This window comes from Carassius auratus, chromosome 3, assembly GCF_003368295.1.
Source record: "Carassius auratus strain Wakin chromosome 3, ASM336829v1, whole genome shotgun sequence".
Taxonomy (NCBI): domain Eukaryota; kingdom Metazoa; phylum Chordata; class Actinopteri; order Cypriniformes; family Cyprinidae; genus Carassius; species Carassius auratus.
In genome coordinates, this window is record NC_039245.1 from 24,705,291 (window position 1) to 24,727,693 (window position 22,403).

Here is a 22,403-nt window from a genome sequence, read left to right on the forward strand (position 1 = left end):
TGCTATAAAAAAAAGTTTCAAGGTTTCACCTTTTTTTTTTTCATGGGGTCATATGATGCTGCTAAAAAAGAACACTATTTGGTGTAATGAAATGTGCTCAAGCCGTTAAATATTGAAAAACACACTATTTTCCATATAATGCACATAATTGTTTCTCATCTATGCCCCGCCTTCTGAATGTGTCGATTTTTACAAAGCTCATCGTTCTGAAAAGCGAGGTGTGCTCTGATTGGACAGCTGTCCAGTGCGTTCTGATTGGCCGAATGCCTCAAGCGTGAGACGGAAATGTTACGCCCCTTATTATACTGTGATACTGTGTGTGTGATGCTAGCGTATTGAGATAGAACCATAAAACCCATTACAAACGAGGCATTTGTTGCATCCAATGGGGACATAATTACTGATTATAATGACTTATACTGTCTTTTTATGCGTTGCGTTGCATCACGCCGCTTAAACATTAGGTTTGGGTATCTATTGGTTTTTTTTGCGATACCGGTGCCATATCGATACTTTTAAAATGGTATTGGTGCCAGAACCGATAATTAAAAAAAATAAAAAGAGCCACAAAAAGCTATGGAAAACATTTAAAGAATTTAAAGAACATTTAAAGAATATTTGAAATAAATCCATGGTTTCACACGCTCCTTGGATGCTCTCATTTTCCAAGCTTCTCTTACTTTTAAGCCTAATAAATGTATTTCATGATTTTGCGTCATTGTTTAATACAAAACCACTCATAATGTTTCTACTGTATCTCTGTCAATCTCTCTGATATTTAGTTAATATGAGTGCTGTCTGTCACTGACTTTTATCAGTTCTGTGCATGACTGTATGGTCACTCTTTATAAAGTAGCAACAATGTCATTTGTAAAGGACAGTACTGTGCAAAAGTCTTAGGCACATTAGTATTTTCACCCCAAAAAGGTTTCAAGCCAGTTATTTAAATCTTTTGCTGTAGTAAGTCAGTAGGAAATATCAGTTTTACATTTCCAAACATTAATTTTGCCATTCATTTTAAAAATAATCTAGTGATATTTTTGAATGGAGAAGCAGTCTGACAACAGCCAGTGCTCCACACAGAGATCTGATCTCACCATCATCGAATCTGTCCGTGATTACATGAAGAAACAGATGAAACTGAGACAAATTAAATGCAGAACAACTGTAGCAACCTCATCAAGGCTTTTTAAGAAACCTGCCTCCAAAGCTACAGTACTGTGAGAAGTTTTAGGCACTTGTGTAAATATGCTGTAAAGTAAGGATGCTTTCAAAAATTAACTTCTATTAACTAAATCTAATCAATATTTGGTGTGACCAACCTTTGCATTTAAAACCGCTTTTGTCCGGGTACACCTACACATTGTTTTTCAGGTAGATTTGGAGGCAGGTTTCTTCAAGCGTCTTGAATATTGAGATATGACCACAGTTTTTCTGGATTTAGTTTGTCTCAGTTTGTCATTAAAGCCATTCATTTATTAAAATGAATGGCTTTAATTTTAAAATATTTTCTACTGACACACTACACCAAAAGATATAAATAACTGGCCGAACACCATTCTTTGGGGTGAAAATACTTATGTGCCTAAGACTTTTGCACAGTGGTGTATGTATAAGTATAATTTAATTATAATTATTTAAATATACTTAATTTAAGTATGCGTTCATATGTGTTAAGGGCTAGATTTTCGCTGCGGTGTGATGAGCGAAAACTTTACAGTAGATGGGAAACCTATTGCTCCCCCATTACCTTTTGTAAACCGTATTAATCTATTAATCTGTTTCTGCTGAAGGACAGGGAGGAGACAGATCTGACGCTATTTTCATATGAAATTTAAGAGGACTGACTCTGAGGCGATCACAAATTTGTGTACAGTTTATTGAGCTAAATGCCATAGCCACGCTAATAAAAGCCTAGCGATGCACATGCTTCTTCTGTACATTTCAGAGAACCAGGACAAATATTTCAATCGATCGCTCAGGCATTTAAGAGGCACCGAAATGAGGCACCGAAATCTGCGTTCTGATTCGGTTCGGTTCGGTTCATACCAGTTCCATAGGTATCAGTGCCATATTGGTACCGGGTTTTGGTACCCAACACTAGTAAACATAAAGCCTTGTCTCCATTTGTGATCAGAGAAATGACAAACAACAAGCGCTTCTCTACACAGCTCAAAACTCAAGTTTGAATCATCAGTGGTAAATTCTTTACATACGTAAAAGTACGTACAGACTGTGAGTCAGCATTATTTGTCAAAACACCAGCACTGTAGGCTACTCTTCCAGGAAACAGTCCTGACCCTCTGTAAAATGTGCTGCACATACCTGAATATTTGGGCTGAACTGTTCTGGAACAGTGTTGTAAATACAACTTAACCACTGATTTCTAGTCGTGTCCTCTTTTGGAAGAACAAACAAAGTAGTTTCACCTTTGCAATGAAACACACAGTTACTCCACGTCATGGCGGTGGCAGCAACAATAAAGTTACTCCTTCTTTCTTTGCGTGAACATTTGAGCGGCATTATGCAAATCTTCCCACATCGTGATGTAAACATGTGGGGGCGTGTTAGAACGAGGCGTTTCGGGGGGGTGGACGAGTCTTATCACTTATAAAGAATATCTCTTTAGGTCTGAGACTTTAGTCTTTGCAACTTCAGGGATCTTATGTGTTCAGAACAGCTTGTAACTCTCCAAACAGTGTTAAACACTCCAGTTTTTAACTACACTGCTGGCTCAGCAGTTTTACCACATAAAAATAACACTCCACTCAAACAATTTCCTAAGCAATACTATCTGTTCTTAATTTTTGAAGGCAAGTCAGATGTACATCAGATTAATAGACTATTATTTTTATTATTATTATTCAAAGTTTATTTAATATAATGAAAAGCTTATTATTAACGTATTTATTAAGTAATAATAGGAAATGTAAGATATATTGACTATAATAAAACAGGCTTTTTATTTTTATTAACTTGTGAGAAGGCAAGATGCATAAAATATTAGGGCTAGTTTTTTTTTATCTTGAATATTTGAAGACTGCATTATTATTATTATTATTATTATTATTAAGACAAAAGATTTCATTTCCAGTAATTGCTTTCTTTTTTTTTTCTGGCTGTTTTTTTTTTCCTTGTACAATGAATAAAACTCCCAAAATATTGTTAGGTTTAGCAAAAATAAGTTGTTCCAAGATGCGTTCTCTGAAAACAAGGCTAATTTTCTCATTCTCTCAAGTTTTTCTTACTTTAAAGATGATCAAATATTCTTACTGCAAAGATTAAGGCTTTTTTAAGTGTATAAATAATACACAAAATAATGTGCGTAACACTTATCAACACATAACTACATTACAACTATATATAAATAAATGAAAATGCTGAAACTATCACAGATGATGCCATAATAACGTTCTGACTGTACAATGTCCCCATAGCACCATTTGTGTTAGTTTTATGGCCTCTGATCAGAGGGAGTCTCTGCTCATTAGTTATGAAGCTCCGCCCATTTTTGCAGACAGTGTGTGTGTGTAAAGCATCAATAGCCCCGCCTCCTTTACTTCGGTTTCCATAACAGACAATGTGAAATGCAGGAAGTGGATTTTTTTTTACTCTGACAGTTTGTTGACATAGTTGTAAAATAAATGATATGTTTCATTTAAAAAAAGTGAAGTGCAGCGGATATTTTGAATAGATGATATTACTGATTCAATGAACTGTAGTGAAGGCTTTACACAAAGATATGTTTGTTTGGTATCTTTTTATAGTGATACTGGCCTAACCTGCTTTCACAGTCACCCTGAGGAAGAGCATCAGTCACATCAAGCACTGCACATTTATCTGCCATATAACCAATCACTGTTTTCCCTTTTTTTGTCCACAGAGCGGAGAAGACCGAAGTACTGAGTGATGACCTTCTTATGGTGAATATTTAAATATTATGACTTGATCCTGACTTTATCCCAACTATGAATGACTGCACAAATCACCTGAAATCCCACCCAGGTCACCAATGTTATTTTAGGATGATGTGTATACTATTCACGAGTTCACATCTACGTATATTAATACCGTAAGTTTATGCGTATTTGGCGTGCTGTCCGGGTGGAGGGCTCCGAGCTCGGGATGTGGCCCGAACCCAGAGTACTCCCCCCGGTTGTGGTAAGAGTAGATGGATCTATAAGTGAGGAGAAATGGGGTGGAGGAGGGATGCTGAAAACCGTCAATGAACAGAGATAGGTTCTGCTGTTATTTATACCTTGTCATGAGTTGATTACTGATTGGTCTCCACTTGTGTTAATCAGGTTAATGAACTGCGACTGTTCCTCCCGAACTTTGTTATAAAACAGCATTTAAAGTTTGTATTAGCATTTGAATATTTTGTGACTTTAATATTTTTTTTATGTCACTATCTGGGTTTGATTTATCTTTTTATTTATTTTAGTATTCTTAGTATTTAATACTTTTTGTTTTTATTTATTTCCAGTTAGCAATTGTACTGCTTTAACAGTTCTAATACTGTATTTATATTTAATTTCAGCTTAATTTAAATGAAACAATATTTTAAATATTTTTAGTTTCAGTCCACAATACTATAATAACCCTAGAAGTCACTGAATTATTATTTATTGCTAATTTCAGGTGCTTAGCATTACTTTGTACACCTTTAAGAAATTAAAAACAGGAGTATTATGTTTCATGGCTCTCTTGAATACTTGATTCTGATTGGTCAACCACTGCATAATGAATGTAGACTATATGATTGCCAAAGGATGTCCTACAGTATGCGATGCATTTTCATATCTTTCCACAGCCATTTTCTCCCATGCATATCATCTCAAAACAACATTTATTAATCAATATTTAATATTTACATTTATTTTTCTATTTTTTAAGTAGTTGTGCAATAAGCAGGATAATGTTCAGTAAACAGGTCAAAAATATAATGTTTTGCAGACTAGCTGATAGTAAATGATAATTTATATTCATATTAATCACAGTATCAGTGATTTTGTGCTCTAGTATGACTTTAGCTGTTATTTAGTGAGCTTCTCTAATCGTCTCCTTTGCTTTCTCTTACACTATGAGTGTCTCAGTTCACCTTTGGTCCTTTACCTTCATCTTCTTCTTTCACACAATCTCTCCTCTTTCACACTCCTCCCTGTTCCTTTTTTCGGACTAGTTGTAAATAACAGGAAAGCAGCTGACTGTCTGGATACAACTCATTTTAATATTTCTGACGGCCCCTGTTTGCATGAGCACAACTATGGCTGTTATAAACAAAGGAAAGCCCAAAATAGCTCAAAAAGCACCAAGCCCTAGCAGCTTTATGTAGACGCTGGTAATTATGCATATAAATCTAAATCTATGTCATTTGATGCATGACACCCAAAATCTTTCAAAGCAAACTCTCACTCCAAAAACAATACCAATCTGTCACTACGTCTTTGTTTAAAAAGCAGCTCGTGTTGAAACACGCCTGTGTGAAACACTGTACAGCTGAAGGGAAATCATTGAAGCTCGACGGACTCTCGCCAGAGCTTTATACGCCGCTCCTTCACCTTCATTCATGCATTCCTTGTCCAAGGGTCAAAGTTTAACTGCCTGATATCTCTGCGACCTACGCTGCCTCGGCTCTGCAGGAGGGAAAGGAAACATGATAATGGGCCATGCACTCACTCCCTCTTGAAATGAGTCAGAGCGAGATGTTTTCTGGCTTTTGAAGGTCTGCCAGGTTCAAATGCAGCGGTGTTGGCAGATGACCCTGGTAGAGCTGTACTGCCGCTGGTCTCTGGTCGTGGTTGAGTTTTTGTGAACCAGTATTGGAGAGTAACACAGCTAGCTGAACAACATTTTTCAGTTGCTGGTTTCAAAACAGGAAAGCTTTTTTCTACTAATGAGCTGCTTTTTCCAACCAGCAGATCAACACTAAATGCTGTATTTTTTTCTTTCTTTCGCTTTGTGTTGCATAGAAATGAAGCAATAATCATGCACTCTCCTAAAATATATTTTCTTATGTTTATAGTATCGGAAAGTCCCATTCATTTTAGTGTGGATGATTGGTGTAAATACACTGTGAAATTAATTTAACTACAGATCAGGGTTTTATAAACCTAAAAAATTTTGTTATTTGCACTGTTGGGAACGTTACTTTAAAAAAGTAATTAGTTATAGTTACTCACTATTTGTTCCAAAAAGTAATTGAGTTAGTAACTGAATTACTCTATAATAAAAGTAACTCGTTACCAGGGAAAGTAACTATTTGCGTTACTGTAAAAAAAAAAAAAAAAATTTTTTTTTTTTTTTTGGAGCTGTTTTCACTAGTCAGTTAAAATAAGTACAACAGACAGGTATTCGTACATAACTTTCAATATTTATTGCACGTCAACAGACAGCAAGAGTTTTATCCTGCACTTCCAAGTATTATCTTTGTAAGAAAAGTGTTTTTGACCACTAGCTTTGTAGATGCGTGTCACACATTACATGCACGTTCTTGCCTTTGATCACAATGAATTTGAAGTAGTGCTTATATCTTCACCTTGAAAATGCCAACTTTTCATCGGATTGCTCCTGACTCGCCATCTCTGCTGCGAATCTCGCGTGCGTGCGTGCATGCGTGCGTGCGTGCGTGCGTGTGTGTTTGACACCGCTGGCGTATAAACACTGGCTCTGATTGGCTACCATGAAACACATGACTCTGCCTTAGCCAATTATAATCGCTTATCTCGTTATTAACCCACCTGCTCACTCGCTGTGTGAGCCAGGGGTGCGTTCGGATTAGTGGTGGGCGATACTGCAAAATTTGGTATCGATCGATAACAATACGATACTTTTTACTTAAAAAAAAAAAAAAAAAAGCTTTTGTGTAGGGGAGTGCTGTAGGTCTATATCATTATTTCAGAGGTGAATGAATGATCAATTATTAGGCAATATTTTTTATTAATGTATTGAAGTCCACAAAATGGACTTCAAAAATTATTAGGCACTGTAGAATGAATTATTTCCAGCCTTAAAAAAAAAAAAATTAAGAATAAAAAAAATCTCTCCTCTGGTTTTAAAAGCAAATGAAATAAAGTGCACACAATTATTACTAAAGAACAAACAAAGAACAAATATACCTGTGCAATTACATTCCCTGAGCCCCCCTTCTGAATGCGAATCAGTTTTGCTCACTCTGTCCGCTGCTCCTCGGCGTGTTGTGTCAGTGAGTCACGTGACGACACAACAACGAATCACAGCAGAGCAGCAGGAGGGGGAGGAGTAGCGTGGGCCCGGATTTGAAAGCAGCGTTTGCTCAGGATTGTAGAGGTAGAAGACACTAGCAAAGTATTATGAACGTAGATGAGAGAAATTTAAATTAAAATATCGATTACAATTGTATCGATCCGATACCAATACCATTGTTGGTATCGATACTATCGATATTTAGATAGATCCACCCACCCCTATGTCGGATTAGTTTATTAAATCAATGCAAAGTAACGCACCGCATTAAACGTCCAGTAATGTTAACGCCGTTATAACGACGCGAAAAGTAATTAGTTAGATTACCCTGTTACTGAAAAAATAACGTTGTTACCGGCGTTATTCCAAACACTGGTTATTTGAAATAAATGTAAACTGAAATAAAAGTTAAATGTTAAAACTAATAAATAACAGTATATAGACATATATACAAAAAATAATAATAATAATAAAAATGCCAAAAACTCAACAAATTTACATAAGTATATGTCTTTTAAACGTGTTATGAAAACTTAAAATACAAGGGGATATATATATATATATATATAATTTATATAATTTGTCTAATAAAGACTATTAAATTATTATGGTAATCAGTAATATTAAAGTAACACTGGTCTGCATTTTAAGTCTTGTTTCATAGAAAATCCTGCTGTTACAATTTAACTTGGAGTGTAGTCTAGTTTTATTGGTTGTATTTATTGTATAAATGTATCTGATCAAAGTTTCTAACCATGTCCTAATCTGTCAACCTAATTGCCTTTTTTTTCCAAAAAATAAATGAGATCATCTATATCTGAGGGAATATATAATCTGTTATGTCAAATATAACTGTCGTATATAACGATGTGATATATTGTCCCCTTAAATAGCGTCTGCTGTAGTGTGGTCGTTCGTAGGTTGCAGTGTTGCTGTCTATGCTTTTATAAGAATAACTCGAGTGTGGTTTATATAATGAGCAGTTTGAAGTCAATAGGATCTTCACAGTCAGTCTTGTGTAAATGAGTCCAGCGGGAGTTTGGACCCCTGCAGGGTATGGCCCCGTCATCATTTCCTGTTTGTCTCAAATTGTTGCTTTGCTTGGAAGCAGAACATCTGTAATGCAGCTCTTTTCCTCTCAAGTTTTCCCTTTTCCTCATTCCATTAACAAACCTGGATCTGACACCTGATCCCAGGTTTATGGAAAATGAGTGGGAATTAGTGGATCAGGTGCTGAAACAACACAGATAGTGAGTGCAGAATAAACAGTGCAAACACAAACAAAGTGTAGGTTGCATATATTGGTTGCCGTTTTTAATCTTGTGTCTTTGTGGTGAGCTTTTATTGAAATGCGTTCGAGTTGCTGAAAAGAGCAGTCAGCTCACGCCGAGAGTTTCGCTTCCACTGCGACTGTCTGGAGCTATTTGAGGGACTGTCAGGCACATTTTTAGGAGTCGCCACTTGTACATACATTTGAGAGAGAAATCTGCTAGAAAACAATCGGCCAGTTTGGCAGCTTTCTGTGCCAGCTGCAAGAAGACAGATTGTGGATTGTGCACGAACTGAAAACAGGCCTCGATTGCATTCTGGATCCAAACTGGCCCAATTTTATTCACCTTAAAAAGTACCTTAAAAAGATTTGCATTCCAAATATAAACTACCTTCATTCGTAAAGATGTTAAAGTTGAAGGGGGTTTAGTTAGCATGAAAAAAGGGGGGTTTGAGGAAGAAAAGAACCAGATCAGATGTGAAGAGAGGTGTGAACTGAAAATACTTTTGACAGAGTTTCTCCTCCATTATTAGATGTAGGTGAACAGCCAGCTGGTCTCTAAATGTAGGCTGTGTGTATGTGCTAAAGTGCGTTTTAGTGATCAGCATTGCTCGGATGGTTCCTTACACTCACTGTAGCTTTAATTCTTTAACCATATCGTCCACTTTAAAAGCTTTTCCAATCCAGGCGTCATGAGTCTAGAACTGATGGCCAACTCAATGGAGAAACAGCCAGAAAGCTACATTTTCCTGCTTATCCCAGAGAAAATCATATTTTTCATAATAACACATCCATATCTTCATATATACTTCAAGAAATTTAGCAAGATTGCGTTAAACTGAAAGTAAAGACAATTATTACGTTTATTAAGACGATTTCTGTTGTTCTTTTGAACTTTCTATTCATCTTTGTTTCCATGAAAGAATTAGCATATCAAGCAATGGTTTTTAACATTGATAAGATGTGTTTCTCGAGCAGCGAATCAGCATATTCAGATGGTTTCTGAAAGATGATTTGACGCTGGAGAATTCAGCTTTAATATCACAGGACTGCATTACATTTTAAAAGATATTAAATGACTATGATGTGACTTGTTCTGGGGTCCTCATCATGCTTTTTAACCAGCTTAACCCAAAGGACTTCTTTTCTAAAACAGTGTTGGTTGAATACTTCCACCAGTTTTCCACCACGCTCCTTTAATACCAGAATCACAGTCCAGATGTAATCAATGAAGAGGCACATTTAACTCGAAGGGTGTTAGTGTGCAGGACATACAATACTTTGTAAAAGTGTTGCAGGAAATGCAGAACAGGTGTGCGTGTAACTATGATAATTAGTGTGCTGAATTGATGTCCTGGTGAATTTGAATCAAATGTGCACATTATATTACAGATTGAGCGGCGCCTTGAAAATATGCGACTGGTCTCTCATAACGCGCACAAGAGGATGGTCATGTGTCTGCAGGGTAACGTGGGCTCAGATGTGGAGAAGAGACATGTAAGTCACGGCTGCTTTTACATTTGCAAATCCCTCCCAAGTGCACATATCTGAATAGATTTTTTTACTATTCCTCTTAGAAAAAGCTTCCTCTCACAGCCCTTTCACAATCCATGCTGGATGGAGGAAGTCAGCTCGGAGACGAGTCCCTCATCGGGTGAGTTTATGAACTATTAACAGACATGTATCCTCCAGAACCGTGCCATAATCTGGTCCATCTGACCTGTGATTCATACCCATTATGGGATAGATTTGAACGTTCACTCTTTTCTGAGTCAAACAGAGAGGCGCTTTCATTAGCCATGTGTCCAAACCTCTCTGAAACATCTGTTATGTCAGGAAATCGGTGTATTTATGGACCTGATCTGTGAAAATATAGGGAGGAAGCATCATAGTCCAGTGAAATTCCTAAAAGTGGGATGTAACATATTAAATTATTATCGTTCATGATGGAAAATGTGACTTCATGCTGCTTGATGGTGATAGATAAGGAAGAGTACATTGTTTTTTTAATCATGCTAGTTGCGTTTGATGTGATTTTATGGAATATAACCCAACCTAAGTATTTATTACACATGTTTTAATTTATACAGCATCTTGTTTGACTAAAAACAAAAAATGCAATGTTCTATTTTCAAAGACTGATTTCATTATTTAAAAAGGCTTATGGATTAATTAAAATAGTCAAATAGTTGAGTTGCACACAAAATGGTTTATTTATTTTAAATATAAGTGTCTGGTGAAATATTATTAAATCATAAAGACATCATGGCCTCCAAATTAAACAGTAGCTTAATGAGTAAAAAAATAAAAAAAATAAATATATATATATAAATATATATATATATATATATATATATATATATATATATATATATATATATATATATATATATATATATATATATATATATATATATATATATATATATATATATATATTATTTTTTTTTTTTTTGAATTGTGAAATATAATGAAATCATGAAAAAAAATTGTGGGAAAAATTAAATTGAAAACAGAATATGTAGAAAAATAAATAAAAGGCCGTATATTAAACCGTTGCTCATTCTGTGGAGTTTATGTGTAAACAAACAAGTTATGGTTACATTGATTCTCAAGGTCTAACAAACACGTGCAATGCATTTTTTGTTCACCATTAATTTTTCAAAACGAATATGTTCGAATGATATGGAAAAAGATATTGTGATAATATTTTTACGAGCCAGTATCCCCAGCCCTGTTATCTAGCATGAGCAGAGAGCATGTGTACCTTGTGTGTTTGTATCTACAGGAAGATGATGGAAGTGTGTGGAGATGCTGAAAACAAACTGGCCTTTGAGCAGAGCCAACATGAAGTCCAGCTGGAGAGAGAGATCCTAGAGCCTATCAACCAGCTGGCAGAGGTCCATGAAGCCAAAGACGTGCTGATAACCTGCTTTTAAACATGCACTGTAGCTTACAACTCTGTTTCTGTGCTTGAAGGTGGATATTCCTAACATTTTGAAGCAGAGGAAACATTTAGCCAAGCTTGTGTTGGATTTTGATTCTGCAAAAGCCAGGTGTGTATATATACTACAGATTTGGGGTCAGCACAATTATATTTTATTTTTATTAATATGTTTTCTTTAGCTAGGATGCATTAAACTGACCAAAGGTTTGTAATGTTGCAAACATTTTTTTTTTTTTAAATAAATGCTGTTCTTTTGAATTTCATCAAAAGACTCTGAAAAAAATCTCGATATTATGATAATAATAAATGTTTCTTGAGCATTAAATCAGCATATTAGAATGATTTTAGAAAAATCACGCGACACTGAAGACTGGAGTAATATTCAGATTTGATCACTGGAAGCAATTACTTTTTGATTAAAGAAATGTAGCCTTGCAAAAAATCTTTGCTTTGACTAATAGTGAAAAATCTTTAAACTCTTAAAAACTGATAATACAGGTATCAGCAGGCCACAAAGGCATACCCATCCGCTGCAAATGCTCAAGCAATGGCTGCCAAAGTTGACACACTTAAAGAGGAGATGGATGAAGCTCAGAACAAAATGGAAATATGCAAGGTATGGATATGTGTCTGATTTTATTGAGGATTCTAGGCAACCTTCGGCAGCCCGTTCAATCTAGTTTGATCTGTTTTGTCTTCAGGATCAACTGGCAGCAGAGATGTACAGCTTTTCCTCCAAGGAAGGAGAATATGCTCGCTATTATGTGTTGGTAAGTCATTTCTAAAACAAATGATGTCTGATAAAGTTAAATTTATACTGGAATGATGAAATTGACTTGCAAATAAGGAATCAGAATGACCTTTTAATTATGACACTGATCATCATTAAGAAACCGGTCAAAGGTTGATGGTATTCATAGGTCTTCTTACTATACACTGGTAGCATACCTGGTCAGCAGAGTTAACTTAAATGAATATATACTATATTTTACAGTATATAGGCAACTATTAGATCATTTAGTCCAAAAATGTTTGTCTTCTCAAACGAAATTAGAAAAAGTGTGACGTTTTTGTGTATTTGACTTGTAGTTGTTAGAAGCTCAAGCTGAATACCACAGGAGAGCTTTGGCATCCATCGAGAGTGTCCTGCCCAGCATACAGTCCCAGCAAGGTGCGATATTTTCTCTTGACTTCCTGGACAGTCCTGCACTGAGCATCTGCTGGATTAAGGAGAGAGAGAGAGAGAGATTTTTTTAATTTATTTTCAATTTTCAATCATATATTAAATCATCCTGACTTACAGAATCTGTTTTCCACGCACCCACCTAGTGATGCTTGTTAAATGTTTCCTGCCATAACTGAAACCATTCTCACTTCATCTCATCCTCTGGCATAGATAAATGGACAGAGAAGCCAGCGTTTGGCACGGCTCTGGAAGAACATCTGAAACGCACTAGCAGAGAGATCGCTCTGCCCATAGAGGCCTGCATTATGATGCTACTGGAGACCGGCATGCAGGAAGAGGTACCTGACACTGTCCCAAACAACACATGAGATGAAAAGACTTGGTGGTTTTCAAATGGATTGCACATTGTTACTGCAAACGCAATGGCGGATAGTGGTCATTTTCAGGGATTTTATACAGAACCAGTCTTAAATGGTTGAATGTATTTGACATGCATTTAAAAAATGAAGTTGCATAGTTGTCAAACTCTAAATAAAAGAGGGTCTGCAAGTTACTATTTTATTAATATCAAGCTTTAAAAATCTGCCTGTATTCACTTGTGTGTTGATCTTCTCAATGTTTGTCTTTTATTCCTTTTGTCTCTGGATGGATGGATTGATGGATTGATAGATGAAGGATGGATGGGTGGGTAAATGATAAATAGATAAAGGATGGGTGGATGGATAGATGGATGATAGATGATGAATGGATGGGTGGTTAGATAGATGATAGACAGAAGTAAAATAAATGATGCATGGATGATAGATAATGGATGGATGGGTGGGTAGATGATGGATGGATGGATAGATGTTTAGATGGACAGATGGATGGATGGATGGTTGGATGGATGGACAGATGGATAGATTTTTGGATGAAAGGATAGATGGATAGATGTTTGGATAGTCGGTTGGATGGATGGACAGATGGATAGATGTTTGGATGGATGGATGGACAGATGGTAGATGGATGGATGGTCAAATGGATGGATGGATGGACAGAAGTTTGGATGGATGGATGACAGATGGATAGATGTTTAGATGGATGGATGGATGGATGGACAAATGGATGGATAGATGGATGGATGGACAGATGTTTGGATGGATGGATGGATGGACAAATGGATGGATAGATGGATGGATGGACAGATGTTTGGATGGACAGATGGATAGATGTTTAGATAGATGGATGATAGATGATGAATGAATGGTGAAATTGATAAATAAATAATGGATAGATGATAGATAAATGATAAATGGATGGCTAGGTGGAATAATGATAGGTATATGATAAAGAAATGATGGATGGACGGATGGACGGATGGTTAGATGGATGTATGGATGAATAAAGGGGAGGGTGGATAGATGATGAATGATGAATGTGTAGATGATAGTCGGTTGGATAGATGGAGAGATGTTTAGATAGATGGATGGATGGATGGACAAATAGATAGATTTTTGGATGGATGGATGGATGGATGGCTAGATTGATAGACCTTGATGATTTCTGTCACTCTAGCAGTGTATCTGTCTTAGAGATGTCTACTGATTCACTTCTGCTTTTTTGTTGTAGCAAATCTAATAATAGCAGTGAAACGAAACAATCAATTCCCTGTGAAACCATCCCTGACACATAAGAAAACAGCCTTTTCAGTCATTTTTTATACATAAGGATCTCAGTTTATATTGTACTGCACATTGCAAAGGTCTTGTGTGTTCTCCACATTTCCTTTGGTGCCAGGGTTTGTTCCGAATCGCTGCTGGAGCCTCCAAACTGAAGAAGTTAAAGGCGGCGCTGGACTGTTCCACTTCCCAACTGGAGGAGTTTTACTCTGACCCTCATGCTGTAGCCGGTACAAGCCATTTTTCCTAAATGAAACAGTAGAAGGATGCAGTTTGTTTGCAGCTAGTTTTTTTTTTTTCAGCATTTCTGCATTTTGAATGATTACCAAAAATGAAAGTGAGACTATATTTCTTTGATTTTACCCCCGTGTTTGGTTGTATTTTTGATTACAAAACCAGAATTCTGCTTCTGATCTGTTTTGAAACCTGGACGTTTTCAGTTCTGCTCACCAGACTGAAGAGTACCACAGCTATAGCCCAATATTGAATCCACTTCTAATCAGATCTCACTTTGCATGTCGTGTTAAAACAAAAAATGGTGGTTTTCAAATCCATTTGATGTTGGTTTTGTTTTTGCGTGATTATTTAGGAGCCCTCAAATCTTACCTGAGGGAGCTGCCTGAACCTCTGATGACCTACCAGCTGTATGAAGAGTGGATCCAAGCCTCAAAGTAAAGCACATTCACATACATCCCTGTCCATGTGACTTCAGTGCCTCTGTATTCAGAAGAAAATACAGGTTTTTTAGTGAGATTCCCCAAATCTTGAACATTTGGTTAAAAATTGCATGACTAACTTAGGTATATGCATAAAACCATATTAGCAAACAAACAACGAATTGCAAAGAGATTAGCTTTGAAGAGCAACTAATATAGTAATTCTGTATCAGTTCTAATCTATCAAAACCAACAACTCATTATTTACATGCTTCAATTCAAGATACACCACCAAAACCTTGCGGCCGGCAATCTTTTTAATTGTTTTAGAAAGACATCATGTCTAACAAGGCTGTATGCATTTGATATTTTTAGTTCTAACCCTAAATGCAAAATAAAGTGTCACTTCCTGTAAAGAAAAAGCCGTGAAAAATGACACCCATGCTAATATGTTGCTGATTAAAAAGTGTGTGTTTAAGAAATGAAATGGATGAAGATGTTTCATGTTTTAAACTCATCACTCATATAAAAAGTGATTGAATCTACTTGCTTTTCAGTTTTTGTTGTGTGCTGAAGCCGCTTATGAGATCTTTGTAACATATATCTGTTTTCCTCTTGTTTTCTCTGCTCTGCAGTATCTCTGACCCTGATAAGAGGCTTCAGGCACTTTGGGTGGTATGTGACATGTTACCAAAGGCCAACAAGTCCAACTTTAGGTCTGCTTGTTAATACACTAAACCAACTTTTAACATCGTCCTGTAATGGCTGTTGTAATCGTAACAAGCGAATCTGTGTCTGTGAAGGTACCTGGTGAAGTTTCTTGCCAAGCTTGCTCTGGGAAGTGATGTAAATAAGATGACGGCGAGCAACATCGCCATCGTACTGGGACCCAATTTACTGTGGGCCAGGACAGAGGGGTGAGATAACCCAACAGCAATCCACTCACATAATAATAACCCATAATACTTCTCAAATTGATTATGTTATCAGCTAAATGTCCTTGTTTGGGCGTCTTGAGGAACAGTTTGATATGTTGCAGTTTTGTTGTTCTTCTAGAAGCCTGACTGAGATGGCAGCTACTACCTCCGTCCATGTGGTGTCTATTATAGAACTGATAATCAACCATGCAAGCTGGTTCTTCCCTGAAGGTCAGAGTTGCCCTTTCTAAAACCTAGTGAGCTTCCTCACTGCTAACGGTCTAGATCTTAAATGGGATGTAACCTCATAAGTGACTCCTCACGAGAAGTGCAATGGAGATTTGACTAATGCTTCCAGCTGAATATGCTGCATGCTATTTCTGCCTTTTCCAGCTTTGAAATTTCAAACATGGATTTTCCAGCTTCCTATTGGAAAAGTGACATTTGAAGTACATTATAAAGATATTAGTCCAATACCTGCAAAACAGCAAATTACAATTTTGCAGCCATGATCTAATGTGAGCATTAGACTCACATTTGCCAAGCTAAGAACTTGTTAATAAATATTACATGTTTTTATCAATGTTTTTCAGAGCTTTATCTAAAATATTGATATTTAACCAATGCTTCATCCTCCATCTTGGATTTTATTTTATTTTTAGTATTTTATTTGAAGCTTTGTTAATTTTGTCAAGTCAAAATTGTTTTCCATAGGATATTTAAAAGCAGCAGAGTCGCGCCAAAGTGCTGTACAACAAAACACAATATATAAAAAGCATAATAGGAAACATGCATTATACAAAAAAAAATGTAATTGTTAATTTATGCATTTAGCAAACACTTTTATACAAAGCAACATGCTAAACACTTTTTATATTTGTCTGTATAATGAAACATGAAGAAGTAGCAATATTTGTTATAGACATTACCAGGTTAAACACATAATGTAATGTGCTTTTGTCATTTTTATTAGTTTGTAAGAATATTTCTATATAGCTTTAATTTTATTGCTTTTACTACTAAATCTAAGTTAGTTGACAACTCAACATTTCTCATTTTTTGTTTGAGTTTTTAAAGTTTATTTAATTTTTTGTTTGTTTGTTTAATCTAATATGTATTTGATTTTATTATCTTTATTAAAGTCACTAGGGTTGGGCACTGAGCTTGAGTTTATTAAGATCAGTGTTCTCTGAGTTTACTCAGTCATGGCTGTGTCTTAATATCCTCTGCTCTTTTGCTCTTCAGACGAGGACTTCAACGTTTCAGGCATGTTTGCTATGCCTGGGTGCCCCGGGACCCCTGACTCAGAAGCTGGAAGCATTGAGAGGAGGCGCCCAGGCAGCCAGGGGTCGCTCGAATCTGACACACCCCGCAAAGACAGGTACAAGTCTCAACCCTGCAATCATAGATTAGTGAATCCGTCACAGTCAAAGCAGACAGTCTGCTCTAGCACTAATGCAGCATTAAAAGAAATGAGAGGTTATAATGAAATGATGTGTATTCCAGTAAATCCAGGTCTAGTTTCTATAATTCCAGTTTTAGTTATTCCGTGAGGGAAAGCAGGAAATGTTCAGTCCCCTGTCAACAGTGCTCTTGTTGGTTTGGTATGTTCAGAACGGGTCAAACAGCTCCTCTCCTGCAGACCGTCACATCTCAAATTCAGAGAATGTAAAGGTGAATGTTTCTGTGCCTCAGGCACAGGAGAGTCCTTCAGCTGAATGTCAATCTCTTTCTAAAATAGATTTGACTGCTTCATTAATAACTCAAGTACTGCCAGTGTTATTTTAGTAATATTTACACATACATATTTTTCTAAATATATTTTTTGTTTATGGTAGTTCTTAATATTTTTAATTAGCTTTTATTTTTTACTTTTTTTTTATTTTTTAATTTTAGTTTAAGTTTGAGTGATATTTATGCATTTAGCAGATGCTTGCAAAAGAAGAACAAAAGCAATCCGTCAAAGAGCTGACAGTATTCATAATAGACAATACCAGGTTTAGCACATTTTGTTTACTGCTTTTTCTTTTTTATTAGTTTTTATAATTATATAATTATACTTTTTTTAAAGTAAAAACTATTTTTAATAGTTTTAGTTAACAAAAACAACACATTAAATGGATAGTTCACCCAAAAATGGAAATTACCCCGTGATTTCCTCACCATCAGTTTACACGACAACGTTGTAGTCAAAAACTGACAGGTTTTGCCCTTGTTTTTAAAAAGTTTCATGTACACATCACAACATTTACTATTTGATCTGCATTTACACATATCTGCGAAAACGGCCAAAAACGCTGTATAACGCATACCAGGCCAGTAGATAGCGCTGTCCCCTTGTTATTAAACAGTACATGTAGGGAAGTGACGATTATATGTTGTACATGATGCGTCTCCATTGTTGGTTGTTATATTGGTGAAGTAAATCCTCACTTTGCTGAAGAAGCGTTAGCAAACTCTTGAGCAGCAACAACAGTACCATGTGCTCCACCATTGTTGTGTATGTTTGTTCGCACTTGCCTTTAAAATTGACACGTTCTACACGTCTTACGCACACGCATGACGTGACCGTTTTCCGAGATTCCTGTTTTGGGTGTTTACATGTAAAAGATAATGGTGCCTTTTTCAAAAACTTGCACTTTTAAAACACATTTTCAAAAATAATGCATTTTCGGTCCCCAAAACACAGTTTTCCTGTAAACAAACAAGCAAAACACATAAAAAGTTTTCCGTTTTTGGCTGAAAATGTTGTGTAAATGGCGCATGAAAGAAGAAAGTCATGTACACCTAGTATTGCATGTGACTTAATCATGGGGTAATTTTCATTTTTGGGTGTACTGTCTCTTTAAATAATGAATACTTCATTTTTTAACTATGTAACAGTGCTTAGCATACACAAAAGATGTTCAAGGTTTTGCTATTAAACTTAGTGGCAAAATGTTATAAAAATTTGTTGAGTTCTTTAGTGTAAATTTACTGTATATTTAAATATATCTTTACATTTCAATGCAGCATTCAGTTGCATAGTGTGCACTACACTTTATAGCCGACCCTGGACCACGAAACTAGTCACAAGGGTAAATATTTAGAAATTGAGATTTATATATCTTCTGAAAGCTGAATGAATAAGCTTTCCATTAATGTTTGTTTTTTATTAGGATTGAATAACTATTTGCAAATCTGGAATCTGAGGGTGCAAAAAAATCTAAACATTGAGAAAAGTTGTCCGAATGAATTCTTACCAATGCATATTAGTAATAAAAATTACGTTTTAATATATTTACGGTAGGAAATTTACAAAATATCTTCATAGAACATTATCTTTACTTAATATCCTTATGATTTTTGGCATAAAAGAAAAATCAATCATTTTGACCCATACAATGTATTTTGGGCTATTGCTACAAATATACCCCAGAGATTTTGTGCTCCACTCACAGGTCTCAGAGCAACACACACTAGTGGTTATCCTAAATAATCACTTTTTTTGATGAATAGGTTAAGTGACAGTCACTACTAATCTACTAATACTACTCTACTACTACTCACACTAGTTTTGTTCCTGTGGCATAACTATTAAACTTGCAGAAAGAGTATATTATAGAGTACACGTGCATGTGTGTGTGTGTGTTTGTGTGTGTATACAGAATTATGTTTTATGTTGGATGCTGAATCCTTAAATTTGACAAACCATCTGAAATCTCACCGGTTCGCATCACATGTCTCTGGTTGCTGTCCCAGTGGTCGGGTGGTGGTCCTGTCCTGCTGTGGACACTAATACCCCACTGTCAGTCTCTGGTGTGGGTGTTTCATGCTGTCTCCCCTCTTCCCTGTAGCCCTGCTAACAAACAGCCGGAAATCGCCCCTCGTAGAGCTGGCACATTAACCAAAAAGCAGCACTCCTTGCCTAACTTCCAGCCCTCTCTCCCTCCCATTGACGTGTTTGAGCCGTCCCCCCTGTCGCCCACTGGCGGGGGTCTGGAGGCTGGGCAGGCGCTTCCTCAGACCCATCAGCCTTTAGTTCAGCAGCCTGCGGAGAACAGGTAAAAACCGCTGCCAGATGTCAGGAGATCTGTGTGTCGTTCTGTGCCATTCTCTTGATTACTGCTTCAGAACCCAGGCTAACAATCGTTGGAATCACAGAGAAAGGTTAGAAACCTTTCAGGAGACCTGGGATGGCAATAATCAAATGCTGTCGTTTGTCGCTGTGTCATGGACGTCATCTTTTTGTGCCATTCGCATGTTGTTTTTTTGCTTTAAACACAATTACAATCAGAAAATGATCACTGGAAACTGGAAAGTGATATAAACTATTCCAGTTTGACCGTTGATTAAGGTTTTTTTCTACATTAAATTTATCCAGACAGGGTCAAATTCACAGGGCCCAGGACACATGTTTTATGAGTGAACACCGTTTATCTCTATGTATGTAGGGTTAATTCAGGATAAAAAAAAATAAAAATAGTCATCATAATCGCAAAAAAATATAAATAAATAAAAACATAAAAAAGTGTTCCAAATTACCAGAATTAAGTAAATTAAGTTTATATATATAGCCTACTGTGTAAATATTAAACTGTGAAACTGTTGTACTGAAACTAAAAATTATTATAAATAAACTTTTTTTTTTTTTATATATAGTTTTTGCATGTTTGGATAGTGTGTAGGATTTTTTTTTTCAAAATAAATAAATATAAATGAAAGGTAGTTTATTATTAAAAGTTTATTATGAAGTTATAATTGATTTATGTTTTAATCAAATGGGGAAGATTGAAGCAAATGCCTCTCAAGTTGAGTCTAGTGTCTCTTTTCTGCAGAATATTCTCTGTTTTTCTTTCTCTATTGCTTATTCTTTTTTTAGTGGAAAAGATGCCGTGCATGCCGAATAAAACACTGCTAACTATGCTAACTATGCTAACCTGATGGGTGTAAACATACTGCAGTGTGATCCCATGAGACGTGCTTCTCTTCTCTCCCCAGTAACACCCCCCGAGATCCTGCATCCACGCCCCCTGCCACGAGGAACGGGCCGGGGGGCTCGAATGGGACGCCCACTCAGCTGAATGTGGGGACCCCGACCTCAGGTCCTAAGGGCCCCAGTCCATTCGTGGTGCGCAGAGGTCAGTCCTAATCCTCCTATTATTGTGTGGTATTACAGGTTACCGTTTGAAAGTTTGCAGAAATCTATACTTATATTCAGCAGCGATGCATTAAAATGATCAAAAGTGACAGTGTTGCTGTTTCAAATAAATGCTAAACTTTCTGTTCATGAAAGAATCTTGGGCAAAACATATCAAGAAAGGAACATGTGTCACTAAAGACTGTACGAATGGCTGCTGAAAGTGTCTAAATGCACTTGTAACATTTGAAAGATTTTTGTGTGTGTTTATATTTTATTTGTATTAATTAATTAATTATTTTAGACAAAAAATGATTTGTTATTAGGAATCTATTATGAACTAACTAATTAGAAAACAATTATTTAAAACGTTATTATCAGTGCATCCTTAAAATGTATGTAAAATCATGTCTGGACTGTTTGGTTTCAGGTACAAAGAAACAGGCGCCGGCGCCTCCCAAACAGGCCGCCCCTCCCACACCTCAGAGTGTAAAAGTGGCTCCTAACCAGCCCACACCAAACCAGTCCTCAGCCCCGAGCACCCCTCAGCCTCTCACTGCGTCCCGTCGCAACAACCAGACCACCATCCAGGCCCCCAGCCACCCTCCTCCTCGACCTCCTTCCCAGAGCACAGAAGAAGCCGAACCGTCCCCTCCCAGGACGCCCACCCCTCCCGGGACACCTCCTTACGACGGCTCCCAGCCACGCCCCAGGCCCACCCCTCGAGCACGGCCCAAACCCAGCGGCCCGCCCCCACCCCAGCCAACTAGCGACGGTGACAACGGTGTCTGTGTTTCTGGATCCAAGATCATCTCCGGTAACAATCTGCTCTTTTATTTCTCACTCGTGGAAACACTCCAACAACATGCTGACAATTATGCACAAAAAAAAAGAATAATATATAATAATTTATGTTCTTTTATAAATAAAAAAAATATATAATTGTTTAAAATTATAATTATTTAATAATGTTAGTTTATTATTTTTAAATATAAGTCTTTAAATATTAGATATGCACATTTAAAAAAATTCTTAAATTATTAATATGAAATAAAAACCAAAATCTTTTACATTGTATAGCCAATATAATTATAATAAATGATAATTGAAATAATCAAATACTTTTATAAATAAAAAAATATATATATTTTATTTATTTAAAATATGATTCATTATTTAATTTAATGTTGAAAATACAGCAAATAAGCCAAAATGTTGTACACTGCAAAGCCAATATAATTACAGTAATTGTGCAAATAATTACAATTATTTTATGTACAAAACTAATATTTAATTTTATTTGCGGATTATAAACATACAGCATATGACCAAAATGTTAATATGATGACAAGGGAAATAATACAATACTTTAATAAATAAAAATCGTTATTTTATTATATTACTTCTAAAATGATTGATTGCTTCT

The 22,403-nt window shown here is 36.2% G+C and overlaps 1 protein-coding gene across 3 annotated transcripts in view; it reads left to right on the forward strand.

The window, feature by feature from the left end:
- The window catches only part of LOC113052056 (rho GTPase-activating protein 17-like), a 30,866-nt gene that overhangs the window by 3,596 nt on the left and 4,867 nt on the right, over positions 1-22,403 (forward strand). For 2 of the 3 annotated variants that reach the window (XM_026216340.1, XM_026216348.1), the window contains exons 2-19: positions 3,884-3,923; positions 9,887-9,991; positions 10,072-10,148; positions 11,283-11,394; positions 11,474-11,550; positions 11,940-12,057; positions 12,143-12,211; positions 12,531-12,612; positions 12,838-12,965; positions 14,404-14,515; positions 14,875-14,956; positions 15,577-15,657; positions 15,745-15,858; positions 15,998-16,089; positions 17,104-17,239; positions 19,695-19,901; positions 20,839-20,978; positions 21,408-21,794. In XM_026216340.1, coding sequence (XP_026072125.1) covers positions 3,884-3,923; positions 9,887-9,991; positions 10,072-10,148; positions 11,283-11,394; positions 11,474-11,550; positions 11,940-12,057; positions 12,143-12,211; positions 12,531-12,612; positions 12,838-12,965; positions 14,404-14,515; positions 14,875-14,956; positions 15,577-15,657; positions 15,745-15,858; positions 15,998-16,089; positions 17,104-17,239; positions 19,695-19,901; positions 20,839-20,978; positions 21,408-21,794 — 2,159 coding nt within the window. The remainder of the gene's footprint in view (positions 1-3,883; positions 3,924-9,886; positions 9,992-10,071; positions 10,149-11,282; positions 11,395-11,473; positions 11,551-11,939; positions 12,058-12,142; positions 12,212-12,530; positions 12,613-12,837; positions 12,966-14,403; positions 14,516-14,874; positions 14,957-15,576; positions 15,658-15,744; positions 15,859-15,997; positions 16,090-17,103; positions 17,240-19,694; positions 19,902-20,838; positions 20,979-21,407; positions 21,795-22,403) is intronic. The other variant, XM_026216357.1, reaches the window with a different exon arrangement.